General features: G+C 46.2%; 1 protein-coding gene across 1 annotated transcript; it reads left to right on the top strand.

The window, feature by feature from the left end:
* Positions 1-2,598: 2,598 nt before the first annotated feature.
* Positions 2,599-6,042, top strand: LOC144486354 (uncharacterized). Its single transcript, XM_078204385.1, has 2 exons — positions 2,599-2,649; positions 3,961-6,042. The coding sequence occupies exon 2, from the start codon at positions 4,331-4,333 to the stop codon at positions 5,171-5,173; it is 843 nt and encodes a 280-aa protein (XP_078060511.1). The 5' UTR covers positions 2,599-2,649; positions 3,961-4,330; the 3' UTR covers positions 5,174-6,042.
* Positions 6,043-16,031: the final 9,989 nt, after the last annotated feature.

The raw sequence follows: 16,031 nt of genomic DNA, 5'->3' as shown, positions 1-16,031 counted from the left end.
CGCGTGTCAGACGAACATAATAACCACTGCACTCCAGAAACAGCTGGACGCAAGCTGCAGCAAATCGGCCTGTCCGCAATGTTCAACTGCTGCAAGTTCCAATGGCTAGACTGAGAGCCCATGCTTCTTAATTCAGGAAGATAACTGTTGCTTTCAATCTGATTGCTCAACTTATCTTGAACATCAAAATTTATAAGCGTTCTCCTGGCAAATATCTAAGGGAACAATGATTTCTAGCCTTTCATTATTGATTCATTCTATTGCTATACGATAAATGGCAGAATCATAAAGGGTGTAGATACGCAGAGGGACCTGGGTGTACAAGTCCACAGATCCTTGAAGGTGACGTCAAGGTGGAGAAGGTGGTGAAGAAGGCATATGGCATGCTTGCCTTTATAGGACGGGGCATAGAGTATAAAAGTTGGGGTCTGATGTTGCAGATGTATAGAACGTTGGTTCGGCCGCATTTGGAATACTGCGTCCAGTTCTGGTCACCACACTCCCAGAAGGACGTGGAGGCTTTGGAGAGAGTGCAGAGGAGGTTTACCAGGATGTTGCCTGGTATGGAGGGGCTTAGTTATGAGGAGAGATTGGGTAAACGGGGGTTGTTCTCCCTGGAAAGACGGAGGATGAGGGGAGACTTAATAGAGGTGGATAAAATTATGAAAGGCATAGATAGGGTGAACGGTGGGAAGCTTTTTCCCAGGTCGGTGGTGATGTTCACGAGGGGTCATGGGTTCTAGGTGAAGGGGGGGAGGTTTAACAAAGATATCAGAAGGACATATTTTACATATTTTTCCTGTGTGTGGGAAAGGATTCACTACCTCATCCCACCTGCTGTTACACCAGCGAACTCACACTGAGGAGAGGCCGTTCAGCTGCTCCACCTGTGGAAAGGGGTTCTCACGTTCATCCAACCTCAGTGCACATCAGCGAGTTCACACTGGGGAGAGATTGTTCACCTGCTCCTTGTGTGGGAAGGATTTTGCTGGGCCATCCAGTCTTTGGACACAACAGCGAATTCACACAGGATTTATATAATATATATAAATGATTTGGAGGAAAATGTAACTGGATTGATAGGTAAGTTTGCGGACGACACAAAGGTTGGTGGATTTGCGGATAGTGATGAGGACCATCAGAGGATACAGCAGGATATAGACCAGTTGGAGACTTGGGTGGAGAGATGGCAGATGGAGTTTAATCCGGACAAATGTGAGGTAATGCAGTTTGGAAGGTCTAATACAGATAGGAAATATACAGTAAATGGCAGAACCTTGAACAATATTGATAGGCAAAGGGACCTGGGTGTACAGGTACACAGATTACTGAAAGTGGCAATGCAGGTGGAGAAGGTCGTCAAGAAGGTATATGGCATGCTTACTTTCATTGGCTGGGGCATTGAGTTTAAAAATTGGCAAGTCATGTTGCAGCTTTATAGAACCTTAGTTAGGCTGCACTTGGAATATAGTGTTCAATTCTGGTCGCCACACTACCAGAACGATGTGGAGGCTTTGGAGAGGGTCCAGAAAAGATTTACCAGGATGTTGCCTGGTATGGAGGGCATTAGCTATGAGGAGAGGTTGGAGAAACTTGGTTTGTTCTTACTTGAGCGATGGAGGTTGAGGGGAGACCCGATAGAAGTCTACAAGATTATGAGAGGCATGGAAAGAGTGGATAGTCAGAAGCTTTTTCCCAGGGTGGAAGAGTCAATTACTGGGGGGAATAGGTTTAAGGTGCGAGGGGTAAAGTTTAAAAGAGATGTACGAGGCAGATGTTTTACACAGAGAGTGGTGGGTGCCTGGTATTCATTGCCGGGGGAGGTAGTGGAAGCAGATTCGGTTTTGACTTTTAAGCGGCGTCTTGACAAGTACATGAATGAGATGGGAATAGAGGGATATGGTCCCTGGAAGGGTCGTGGGTTTTAGTTAAGTCGGGCAGTATGGTTGGTGCAGGCTTGGAGGGCCGAAGGGCCTGTTCCTGTGCTGCAATTTTCTTTGTTCTTAGTACACAGGCCAATTTATCTTTCTAGGGGTGAGTGTGTCTGAGAGGTATGCAACTGGAAAACATTTTCCATTCACCTCCTGCATTGCTGCAGTATAAATAGATGTTGTTCTCACTCTGCCAGCAGGGCTGTGGGATTAATTGGACAGATCTTAAAGACAGCCCGACTGGGCAGGATGAGCCAAGTGGTTTCCATCTGTGATGTATCATTCCATAAAACACAATATTGAGCATCAGGAGAAAGAAAGTGAAAGAAACCAGTCTCTGTGGGATTTCCCCAACCAGTATGAGCACCTTCAGGAGAGCAGAGAGAGGAGAGGAAACCAGTGGGAAAAGTTTTTAAAATTCAGGGTATTCCCATAGGAGAGCACTGGTTTAAATCAATTTTAGAAATAGAGAATGGCAGCGCACAAATTCCGAGGAATGCATTTTTAAAAATTAATTGATCTTAATTGCACAAGATAATTTTCTATTATTGTCTTTGATTGACAATGACGTCTTTAATTCCCAGGTGCCCCTGCGGGTGTGAAAGTGTCCTATTCATTCCACAGGAGCCTATTGCGCAGGCGCGATGCTATATCTGGAGCGTGCGCAGTGTCACTTTGCCCAGAGCCCTATGAATGCGGGATGTGCTTTTTTCAGCAGGTGAGTCGGTGGGGCTGCGGGAGAAATGGAGCCGGGAGTCGGGGTAGGGAGGGAGCTCTGGCTTCACAAACATCCGCTGTAGGCCGCACGGCCCGAATAAGACCCTGCAGGTCCCGGGTTTACAGCTCCCAGGCTTTAATCCCGGGAACAGGCCCCGGTTATCGGCTGCCATCTTGTTTCAGCGGGGAAGGAGAGCGCATGCGCTGCTGTCGGTGGCGGGTCACAATGGGCGTGGTTTCAGGGGCTGGTTCAGAACCTCTGTCTTCAGAGGGACAATAGAATCATAGAAACCCTACAGCACAGAAAGAGGCCATTCGGCCCATCGAGTCTGCACCGACCACAATCCCACCCAGGCCCTACCCCCATATCCCTACATATTTTACCCGCTAATCCCTCTAATCTACGCATCCCAAGATACTAAGGGGCAATTTATTTAGCATAGCCAATCGACCTAACCCGCACATCTTTGGACTGTGGGAGGAAACCGGAGCACCCGGAGGAAACCCACGCAGAGAGGGGTGGGTCGGGATGGTGACCTCCTCGTGAACCTGGGCCTGGTGAAGCGCGCCATTTATAGGTCCAGGCAGCGGGCGATCGAGGGGGCTGTCCATCCTGACTGTCTGCCCCTCTACCGTGGCTACGTTCGCGGCCAGGTGTCCCTGGAGAGGGAACATGCGATGTCCATGGGCGCGGTTGACGCCTTCCGCCCCCGTTGGGCACTGCAGGGGTTGGGGTGCGTTATCGACCCAAATAATCACATTATGATTTGATGTTTTTAAGTTTCCTTTGTACTTTGATTTTTTTTCGGGCTGTTCCCCCTCCTTTTGGGGAGCTGCCCCTTTTACTTTGTCCTGATTTAACTTGAGTTTGTTTATTTGGTTTGACCTTAAAAAAGGCCAACATCTGTGAGTAAAACACTTTTTCTTTTCTCCCCCTTTCCATTTCTTTTCTCATTCTGGGGGAATTTGGGGACTTGCAGCAACTGAAGGGAAAGGAAGTGAATCCAGTTGGTATGTTCCACACATTGTTAGTCCAGTCAGATAGACATATATCTGTCTGGCAGCCTGCATGGAGGTTTCCAGCTCTCTGTGTCCAGGACAGGAAGCAGTGAGCATGGATCTATCAATCAGCCTCAATCAGAGGGTGAATATTAGATACAGCAGAGTGAGAATGGAGGGAGAGTGTGTGGGATGGAGATTTACAGCTCTTAGGGAATGAGAGAGGAAATAATGTTCCATAGAAACTAGAACTGTCTGTTCTGAATTTATATCCTGTACTGACAGTGATAACCTTTGTAAACTCCTTTTACAGGACATCAGAAGTTGAGGATTTTACAGACAAATCTCAAACCAAACATCACATCAACATCTGACAGTCACTCAATTCAGCGGGACCTGAATATCTTCGGTCTTTGAATCCAGAAGGAGAAATGTTTCTCTGTTCTATCGGCTTCAGCAGTCTTTAAACATCATTGTGACTGGAACAGGACTGACACACACACACACACACACACACACACACACAATCAACTGAGATTTTCCCATGCATTGACTGTGGAAAGAGCCTCCCAGTTCCACAGCCTGAAAAAATATTGCACCATCGCAGCAGGGCACCATAATATTGTTCCGTGTGAGACTTCAACTGATGGTCAAACCTGGAGCAACACAAGGACACCTGCAACATGGAGAAACCGTGGAAATGTGGGGACTGTGGGAAGGGTTGCAAAACCCCCTCTGAGCTGCAAATTCATCAACGTATTCACACCGGAGAGAAGCCGTACACCTGTTCTGTGTGTGGGCAGAGATTCACTCGGTTATATCATCTGCAGCGACATCAGCTGGTTCACACTGGAGAAAGAGCATTCATGTGCTTTGAGTGTGGGAACGGATTCGCTCATTTACCCGATCTGCAGAGACACCAGCGTGTTCACACTGGAGAGAGACCATTCATCTGCTTGGTGTGTGGGAAAGGATTTATGCAGTTATCCAACCTGTCAAAACACAAAGTCACTCACAGCAATGAGAAACCCTTTAAATGCTCTGACTGTGAAAGTGGTTTCAAAAGCTCTCGGGAACTGATGATCCACCAGCGGATTCACACTGGGGAGAGACCGTTCAGCTGCTCTCACTGCACAAAGAGATTTAGAACGTTATCTCACCTGCGGGAGCACCAGCGAATTCACACCAGGGAGAGACCGTTCACCTGCTCTGTGTGTGGGAAGGGATTCACTCATTCATCCAGCCTGCTGAGTCACAATCTCACTCACACCCAGGAGAGACCCTTTAAATGCTCTGACTGTGGAAGTGGTTTCAAACGTTCTGGGGACCTGATGATCCACCAGCGCATTCACACTGAGGAGAGACCGTTCAGCTGCTCTCACTGCACAAAGAGATTTAGAACGTCATCCAACCTGCAGGAACACCAGCGGGTTCACACTGGGGAGAGACCGTTCACCTGCTGTGTCTGTGGGAAAGGATTCACTCAGTCATCCAGCCTGCGGAGACACCAGCGAGTTCACAAGTGATGACAGGGGTTGGATTCTGCTGTTATTGCTGCTGTTAATCACATCCAGGACTGAACCATGTTCATTCTGACAGTTGGTGAAGTGGGAGGGTCGAAGGATTTATTTTTGCTGGACTGGCCGGTCTCACAACTTTGCTTCCAGTGGGCTGATGCTCTTTGAGCCGGGGAGAGCACATTTCCACTTAAATGATCCACAAAAGCTGATGAAGGACATTTATTTTATCCTGGATCGTAAATAGTGTTTTTCCCCCCACTACAGGTTGATCTAAAATAAATACAGAAAGGACTGGAAAAACGCAGCAGGTCTGGCAGCATCTGTAGAGAGAGAAACAGAGTTAACATTTCACACTGCTGGATTGGGAATCGATCTAGTAAACCTCCTCTGAACTGCTTCCATGGTATTTATAAAATGGGGCGGCACGGTGGCACAGTGGTTAGCACTGCTGCCTCACAGCGCCACGGACCCAGGTTCAATTCCTGGGTCCCTGGTCCGATTCACTATCTGTGTGGAGTTTGGACATTCTCCCCGTGTCTGCGTGGGTTTCCTGCGGGTGCTCCTGTTTCCTCCCACAGTCCAAAGGTGTGCGGGTTAGGTTGATTGGCTATGCTAAAATTGACCCATGTGTGAGGGGGATTAGCAGAGTAAATGTGTGGGGTTATGGGAACAGGGTCTGGGTGGGATGCTGTTTAGTACAGACTCAATGGGCAGAACGGCCTCTGTCTGTACTGCAGGGATTCTACGATCCTTTGTTTAATTGGAGACAAAACTGCACCCAGTGTTCAAGATGCAGTTTCAGCAACGCCCTGTATAACTGAAGCATAATATCTACTTCTGTGTTCAATTTCTCTCAGAATAAAGGATAGCATTCCATTTGTGAGAACTTTGATTTATTTGAACTAAGACTTATGAGGTTCTCTTGTTTACAATAACTCCATAACTGTAAATCACACCAGGTTCCAGTGACTTAACCATGTGGCTAGAAAGAATACTTTAAACGGTGATTCAGTAAGTTTATTAACCATTAAAAATGTAACAAGTCAAAGATAAAAAAGGAAAGTATCGATTAACAGTAAAAGGAGAAAGTTTAGCTTTAACAATTGAACATATGAACTTATGAAAGGTTATGGGGAGAAGGCAAGAACATCGGGATGAGGAGCATATCAGCCTTGATCGAATGACGGAGCAGACTCGATGGGCCGAATGGCCTAATTCTGCTCCTATATCTTATGAACAGACTTCTCTCTATCCTTTTCAGACCAGGACATGAAGTGATGGCTCCGAAAACATGGATAACTTGTAAAATCAACAGCTCCCAACACCTCTCTGTAGGGCACAGTGGTTTGCACTGCTGCCTCACAGCGCCAGGGACCTGGGTTCGACTCCCGACTTGAATCACAGTATGCACATTCTCCCCGTGTCTGCGTGGGTTCCCTCCGGGTGCTCCGGTTTCCTCCCACAGCCCGAAAGACATGCTGGTTAGGTGCATTGGCCATGCTAAATTCTCCCTCCCCTCCGTGTACCCGAACAGGCACCTTCGTGTGGCGACTCGGGGATTTTCACAGTAACTTCATTGCAATGTTAACGTAAGCCGACTTGTGACACGAATAAATGAAGTTCCTGGGAAAATCCCCTAGTCACCGCACTCTGGCATCTGTTCGGGTAACACTGAGGGAGAATTTAGCATGGTCAATGCACCTAACCAGCACATCTTTTGGACTGTGGGAGGAAACCAGAGCACCCGGAAAAAAACCAGGCAGACATGGGAACAACGTGCAAACTCCACAGAGTCACCCAAGCCGGGAATCAAACCCAGGTCCCTGGCGCTGAGGCAGCAGAGCTAACCAGTGTGCCACCGGGCCACCCTTTTGTGTTCAAATTTACATTCTCGCCTTTCTAACATCTGTATTAATGAATCGTTTATTCTTTAATTGTCTCTCAATTCAGGCTGTCCATTTAAGTAATCTCCTGCTTTACAATTTGGGAACTTCAGTCCACAAATAAGGTAGTCAAATGCATTGTTAAAAGCAGAATGTTATTTATATAAATAAATAACAAAGTTTAAAAATCATTGGCAAACTAAAGGAAACAGGAGCATTGGAACCAGCCTGGACTTGCAGACTGAAACCCCGGCCAAAGCCTGCACATGCTCAGAAGGGAGAGAGGTTGTGAAGAACACTCTGTAAAACTTCTCCTCCCCTTAAATTTCAATCCCCCATCAGGACAGAAATACAACAAAGTAATGTCTTTAACAATACGGAAGTCTGTCAGGAGCTTTGTGGTTGCATTGCAACCTGTACAATACCACTGGTAAATCTTGTAATGGTGTTTCTGGAATGGGAGGTGAAGAGGTAGTTTGAGAATCTGTACATGAACATTCCTCTTCCACTCCCACAGCAGAGTCAACTGGCAAAGCTGGAACCATTTCCTGGTGAACATCCACAGCAGCATGACCCTCTGCCATGTTCTCAGTAATGGTTGCTGACTCTGAAACTGTTCCTGACTCGGGGTCACACCGCAAGCGAATATGATCTTGGTGTCTGCGAACAACTCTTCCGTTTTACAGTCTCACCACCCAAGATACTGGACCACTTTGGTTTAAAATTATTCCCAGTAACCACCTTTGATTACTCCCAAAGTTTCTGATGTAAACCTGATCACCCGGTTTGAACTGCCTCTCTTTGGCGCGATAGTCGTGTCCCTCCTTCTGCTTCTCTTGTTTCCTGCTCACTTTTGCTCTGAGATCTGGATGAAGCAGATCCAGATGAGACGTCAACCTTCTACCTAAAAATTCCACAGGAGAGAGTCCAGTTGTGGATTGTGGTGTGATGCGAAACTGGAACAAAAATCTTGAGAGCTTGTTCTTTAAGTATCGCCTGCCATTCTCTTCAATCCCTCCTTCAGAGTTTGAACAGCTCTTTCTGTGAGACCATTTGTACAGTAAGAAGTTTAGCAACACCAGGTTAAAGTCCAACAGGTTTATTTGTTAGCAAATGCCACGAGCTAACAAATGCATTTGCGAACAAATAAACCTGTTGGACTTTAACCTGGTGTTGTTAAACTTCTTACTGTGTTTACCCCAGTCCAACGCCGGCATCTCCACATCATGAAGATCATTTGTAGCCAGATGAAACAGTGAAATGAAATAGAAATAGAAACCCTAAGTACAGAAAGAGGCCATTCGGCCCATCGAGTCTGCACCGACCACAATCCCACCCAGGGCCTACTCCCATATCCCTACATATTTACCCAACTAATCCCTCTAACCTACGCATCTCAGGACACTAAGGGCAATTTGTAACCTGGCCAATCAACCTAACCCGCACATGTTTGGACTGTGGGAGGAAACCGGAGCACCCGGAGGAAACCCATGCAGACATGAGGAGAATGTGCAAACTCCACACAGACAGTGACCCAAGCCAGGAAGCGAACCCAGGTCCCTGGAGCTGTGAAGTAGCAGTGCTAACCACTGTGCTACCGTGCAGTACGCACATGGCATAGACCATTCCTTTACAGGAATTCCTGAAACACCTCACTTGTTCACAGAGTGTCGTTATCTGAAACAAGCGAATCTGGTAACCCAGGGCTTGTGAAAATTTGACAGAGCTTCTCTATTGTCTCAGGAGCTGGAATATTACTCATGATCTGTGCTTCCAACCATTTTGAATGCACATTTACAACGACCAAACACATGTGATTCATGAAAGGCCCCCCAAAGGCCACATTTAGTCTGGACCACGGCCTATCAGGCCACTCCCAAGGATGAAGTGGTAATGTACCCAGTGTGTTGTGCCTGATTCAATCGACAAACAGTTTATTGTGTTACGCCAGCGGGGAGAAGCCACAGGGGCTGACCATGTGTAACTCCACCCAACAAAGAAAATCATCAATTCTTATACAGTTACTCAGCGCATCCCGGCTGGACACAATCCAATCAGAATGGTGATAGATTACATACATTATAGGTTCAATAAAATTAGTATCTGGGCATTATGGGGCTTTGTGATCATCTCATGGACAGGTGCCCCCATCATGATGCTTTCCAGACCCCCCTTGGGGGGGGGTCTTTCTTGGGCTTTCTTTGTACATAGACTCCCTTAGTTAGAAATGGGGTGGATTAAAAGTTCTCAAATGGACGTCAGCACTCTTCCTTTGTTTTAATCTAATGACCACATGGTCTGGGAACATTTCTATTTAATAATCGCTCTTTTTAAACTCTTTTCTTCAGTATCCAATTCCAGAATTTTCCTTTTCTTTGTGTTACTTGCGTCAGGAATAAATCTTTGGACCTGACAGGAAGTTTAACCCAAGATCAATCCAACACAGGATTGGTCAGAATCATTTCACATGTGTCAAATTTTAAATAACTATTACAAATTCAAACTCTCATTCTCACATGGGTGAATTGTATCCGGATTAAAATTCCCACATGTTTAGTAAAATATCCTGGAATCCTGTCTCTGGCCAGTAAATATGGCTCCAGGTTCATAACTTCTGAACAAAAAAAGTTTTATTAATCACACTTCCTTTTTTAAAAATCTGTTTGATTTAAATCACAGACAGAAAACCTCAAAGCTTGAAGCGTTCATCCCACAAATATCATCCACACACAAACAGAGAAACTTAGCATGTGCTTTACAACAACAATAACCAAAATTAATTACTTAAGTGTTCTTGTGATTCTGTTTTTAAACTTCCAAAAATGCCTTTAATTAAAGACTCAAGGTAAGGTTAATTCCCCAGAAAGATAAACCTTAACAAATGTAGCCCAAAACAATGATAAAACACATCTACAAACATCCACATAAAACAAACAAAACACACAGATTCTCACAGCTCGTAAATTTCAAACAATGAATCCTCAGCATTCTCTCTCGCAGCAATAGCTTCTTAAAGCGACAGAGCACTACAAACTCACAACTCCTTGATTGTAATAAGATCCAAGATCCTTCATTATAACTTAACCTTTTTTAAGCCAACTTACATGGACTGATTTTAGAGGCAACATCTTTGTTGATTTAAAACCCCAAACACGTTACACCCAAACACCGACAAAATCTTGGTTCTTTATCTGGGGATAAAATTCTCAGTTATTCCAAATTCCTCCAGGCTATGCTTAATATTTCCGCATTTAACTTATTCCCAGAAATCCTCAATTATAAACTAAAATAGACACATGAGTTTCCGGGCAGTCACAGGAATATGGTCAAGATAGTCCAGTCCTACAATGCCTCACATTCAATCTGCAGTCATAGAAACCCTACAGTACAGAAAGAGGCCATTCGGCCCATCGAGTCTGCACCGATCACAATCTCACCCAGGCCCTACCCCCATATCCCTCCATATTTTACCCGCTAATCCCTCTAATCTATGCATCCCAGGACACTAAGGGGCAATCTTAGCATAGCCAATCAACCTAATCCATACATCTTTGGACTGTGGGAGGAAACCGGAGCACCCGGAGGAAACCCACGCAGACACGGGGAGAATGTGCCAACTCCACACAGACAGTGACCCATGCCGGGAATCGAACCCAGGTCCCTGGAGCTGTGAAGCAGCAGTGCTAACCACTGTGCTACCGTGCCACCCCACCACTGTGCTACCGTGCCACCCCACCACTGTGCTACCGTGCCGCCCCTTCAATTATAACAGAATATGTGGCTGTATGTAGCTGCCTCGGACATGGTCAACTCCAACCCCTTCTTGAACTGCTGCAATGCCTGAGGTGTACGTACACCCACAGTGCTGTTAGGAAGGGACTTCCAGCTACATATTCCAGACTTTCACTGGACTGTAGGTGGATATCAGATTGATATATTCCATTCAACCACACCCAAGGTGAGTTATTCCAATTCCTTTATTGTCCAGGACAATATATTCACAATATCTTTAAAACAGAAATTAAACATTCCCATTTGATTTCAGGTATTAACATATTCTGTTAGTTTGTTCTTTATTGTCAATGTCAGGCTGGGGTTGTTCCCCTTGGAGCAAAGGAGGTTGAGGGGAGATTTGATCGAGGTGGACAAGCTTCTGACAGGTTTAGATAAGGTGGACAAAGAAAAGCTGTTCCCATTAGCTGAAGGGACAAGGACGAGAGGGACACAGATTTCTTGTTTTGGGTCAGAGATGCAAGGGTCGGGAGGGGGGGTTGAGATGTTAGGAAGAATATTCTGATGCAGCGAATGGTAATGACCTGAAACTCGCTGCCTACGAGGGTGGAGGAAGTGGAGACAATGAACAATTAAAAAGGAAATTGGATGGGCATTTGAGATGTTCCAAACAGAACGAAGAACAAAGAAAATTACAGCACAGAAACAAGCCCTTTGGCCCTCCAAGCCTGGAGCAACCATTCTGCCCGTCTGAACTAAAACCCCCTACCTTTCCGGGGACCATATCCCTCTATTCCTATGCTATTCATATATTTGTCAAGACGCATCTGAAAAGTCACTATCGTCCACTACCTTCCCCGGCAACGAGTTCCAGGCACCCACCACCCTCTTGTATAAAAAACCTGTCTTGTACATCTCCTTTAAACCTTGCCCCTCGCACCTTAAACTTATGCCCCGAGTAATTGACTCTTCCACCCTGGGAAAAAGCTTCTGATTATCCACTCTGTCCATGCCCCTCATAATCTTGTAGACTTCTATCAGGTCGTCCCCCCTCAACCTCCATCGTTCCAGTGAGAACAAACCAAGTTTCTCCAACCTCTCCTCATAGCTAATGCCCTCCACACCAGACAACATCCTGATAAATATTTTCCGTACCCTCTCCAAAGCCTCCACATTCTTCTGGTAGTGTGGTGACCAGAATTGAACACTATATTCCAAGTGCGGTCTGACTAAGGTTCTATAAAGCTGCAACATGACTTGCCAATTTTTAAACTCAATGCCCCGGCCGATGAAGGCAAGCATGCCGTATGCCTTCTTGATTATCTTCTCCACCTGCATTGCCACTTTCAATGACCTGTGTACCTGTACACCCAGATCCCTCTGCCTATCAATACTCTGAAGGGTTCTGCCATTTACTGTATATTTCCCATCTGTATTAGACCTTCCAAAATGCATTACCTCACATTTGTCCGGATTAAACTTCATCTGCCATCTCTCCACCCAAGTCTCCAACTGATCTATATCCTGCTGTATCCTCTGCCAGTCCCAAAGAAACAAAACAAAGAAACAAAGAACAATACAGCACAGGAACAGGCCCTTCGGCCCTCCAAGCCCACGCCGCTCCCTGGTCCAAACTAGACCATTCTTTTGTATCCCTCCATTCCCACTCCGTTCATGTGGCTATCTTGATAAGTCGTAAACGTTCCCAGTGTGTCCGCCTCCACCACCTTGCCTGGCAGCGCATTCCAGGCCCCCACCACCCTCTGTGTAAAATACGTCCTTCTGATATCCGTGTTAAACCTCCCCCCACCTCATCTTGAAAACTATGACCCCTCGTGAACGTCACCACCGACCTGCGAAAAAGATTCCCATCATTCAACCTACCTATGCCTTTCATAATTTTATACACCTCTATTAGGTCACCCCTCATCCTCCGTCTTTCCAGTGAGAACAACCCCAGTTTTCCCAATCTCTCCTCATAACTAAGCCCTTCCATACCAGGCAACATCCTGGTAAACCTCCTCTGCACTCTCTCTAATGCCTCCACGTCCTTCTGGTAGTGTGGCGACCAGAACTGGACGTAGTATTCCAAATGCGGCCGAACCAACGTTCTATACAACCGCATCATCAGACCCCAAATTTTATACTCTATGCCCCGTCCTATAAAGGCAAGCATGCCATATGCCTTCTTCATTACCTTCTCCACCTGTGCCGTCACCTTCAAGGATCTGTGGACTTGCACACCCAGGTCCCTCTGCGTATCTACACCCTTTATGGTTCTGCCATTTATCGCATAGCTCCCCCCTACGTTAGTTCTACCAAAATGCATCACTTCGCATTCATCTGGATTGAACTCCATCTGCCATTTCTTTGCCCAAATTTCCAGCCTATCTATATCCTTCTGTAGCCTCTGACAATGTTCCTCACTATCTGAAAGTCCAGCCATTTTTGTGTCGTCCGCAAACTTACAGATCAACCCAGTTACACCTTCTTCCAGATCGTTCATCTAAATCACGAACAGCAGAGGTCCCAATACAGAGCCCTGCGGAACACCACTAGTCACAGGCATCCAGCTGGAAAAAGACCCTTCCACTACCACCCTCTGTCTTCTGTGACCAAGCCAGTTCTCCACCCATCTAGGCACCTCCCCCTTTATCCCATGAGATCCAACCTTTTGCACCAACCTACCATGAGGGACTTTGTCAAACGCTTTACTAAAGTCCATATAGACAACATCCACGGCCCTTCCCTCGTCAACCATTCTAGTCACTTCTTCAAAAAACTCCACCAGGTTAGTGAGGCATGGCCTCCCTCTCACAAATCCCCATCGCTATCCGCAATTCCACCAACCTTTGCGTCATCCACAAACTTACCAATCAAACCAGTTACATTTTCTTCCAAATCATTTGTATATATTACAAACAGCAAAAGTCCCAGCACTGATCCCTGAGGAATGTCACTTGTCACAGCCCTCCATTCAGAAATGTACCTTTGCACTGCCAACCTCCATTTTCTTCTGACGAAATATCTCTAAACTTCCGAACACCCTGTCACTCTGTGATCCTTGTGACATTTGAAACCAGGTATTCACAAAAAGACTCAAAGAGCATCAGCCCACTGGAGGCTGAGACCGGCCAGTCCAGCACAAAGAAACCCTCTGACCCTCCCCATTGACCAACTGTGAGAATGAACAAAATGCAGTCCTGGATGTAATTGAGAGCAGAAACAATAACAGCAGAATCCAACCCTGGAATCACTCGTGAACTTGCTGGTGTCTCAGCAGCTGGGATGAAACTCTGAAACCCTTCTCACACTGAGAGCAGGTGAATGGTCTCTCCCCAGTGTGAACTCGCTGGTGTGTCTGCAGGCTGGATAACTGAGTGAATCCCTTCCCACACTGAGAGCAGGTGAACGGCCTCTCCCCAGTGTGAACTCGCTGGTGTCTCTGCAGGCTGGATAACTGAGTGAATCCCTTCTCAAACTGAGAGCAGGTGAACGGTCTCTCCCCAGTGTGAACTTGCTGGTGTCTCCGCAGGGCGGATAACTGAGTGAATCCCTTCCCACACTGAGAGCAGGTGAATGGTTTCTCCCCAGTGTGAACTCGCTGGTGTGTCCGCAGGTTAGATGAACAAGTGAATCCCTTCCCACACTGAGAGCAGGTGAATGGTTTCTCCCCAGTGTGAACTCGCTGGTGTGTCCGCAGGTTAGATGAACAAGTGAATCCCTTCCCATACTGAGAGCAGGTGAATGGTCTCTCCCCAGTGTGAACTCGCTGGTGTGTCTGCAGGTGGGATGACTGCGTGAATCCCTTCCCACATTGAGAGCAGGTGAATGGCCTCTCCCCAGTGTGAACTCGCTCGTGTGTCTGCAGGCTGGATAAAGAAGTGAATCCCTTCTCACACTGAGAGCAGGTGAATGGTCTCTCCCCAGTGTGACTGCGCCGATGAGCTGCTAGCAGAGATGGGGCTCTGTATCTTTTCCCACAGTCCACACATTTCCATGGTTTCTCCATGGTGCAGGTGTCATTATCTCTCTCTTGGGTGGACAATTAGTTGAAACTTCGTCCACACACAGAACAAGATTACAGTCTCTCCCCGCTGTGAATGGTGTGATATTTATTCAGACTGTGTAACTGGTTAAAGCTCTTTAGTCAGTGCATTGGAACACACTCACTCGAGTGTAGCAGTGTGTCGATGCTTTTTCACTCACACTGACATTTCAAATCTTTTCAAATCGACAGACTGGACAATCATTTCTCCTTCTGGATTCAAAGTCCGATGATATTGAGGTCCCAAGGAATAAGACTCTGTCAGATCGAGACGTGACGTTTGAGATTTCAGCCTGTGATTCCTCTTTCAATATCCTGGAAAATAAGTTTCCAAAAGTCATCAGTGTCAGTACAGGATAGAAATTCAGAACAGACAATTTCTATGGAACATTCTTTCCTCTCTCATTCCCCAAAAGCTGGAAATCTCCATCCCACACACTGTCTCCCCATTCTCAGCAGGTCTGGCAGCATCTGTATGGAGAGAAAATAACTGATGTTTCAGAGCTTTGACAAAGGGTCATCCAGACAAGAAACATCAGCTCTTTTCTCTCCTTACAGATGCTGCCAGACCTGCTGCGATTTTCCAGCATTTTCTCTCTTGGTTTCAGATTCCAGCATCCGCAGTAATTTGCTTTTATAAGGCTGCAGATACCTCCTCCCAAGTAACATGCGTGTGCCCAAGACATCACCACTTGTTTCCCTTATTTCTTTAGCACCCATGGTGCTCTCCGCAGTAAACACAGAGGAGAAGTATTCATTAAAAATCTCACCCATCTCCTGTGGCTCCACACACAGATGGCCATACTGATTTTTAAGGGGATCTATTCTCTCTCTAGCCACCCTTTTACTCTTAATATAGCCATAGAACCTCTTGGAATTTTCTTTAATCTTACCTGCCAGATCCATATCAGACCCTCTTTTTGTCCTCCTGATTTCCCTCTTCAGTATTTTCTTACACTTTTTATAGTCAGAGTGATTCACTTGTCCCCGATTGCCTAAACCCAATGTATGTTTCCTTCTTTTACCTGACCAGAGCCTCAATGTCCCTTGTCTGCCAGAGATCCCTAAATTTACCATTCTTTCCCTGCATCTTAACAGGAATACACTGCCCCTGGATTCTTGATATCACACTTTTTTAAAACCTCCCATTTCCCAGTCATTCCTTTCCCTTCAAACAAACTCACCTCATCGACATCTGCTA

This window comes from Mustelus asterias, unplaced genomic scaffold (genome assembly GCF_964213995.1).
Source record: "Mustelus asterias unplaced genomic scaffold, sMusAst1.hap1.1 HAP1_SCAFFOLD_322, whole genome shotgun sequence".
Taxonomy (NCBI): Eukaryota; Metazoa; Chordata; class Chondrichthyes; order Carcharhiniformes; family Triakidae; genus Mustelus; species Mustelus asterias.
The sequence above is the reverse complement of the archived record's forward strand: the minus strand, read 5'-3'. Positions and strand labels throughout refer to the sequence as shown.

Excerpts from the sequence above, each read along its gene's own strand:
- LOC144486354 (XM_078204385.1), top strand. The coding sequence starts at position 4,331 with ATGGAGAAACCGTGGAAATGTGGGGACTGTGGGAAGGGTTGCAAAACC.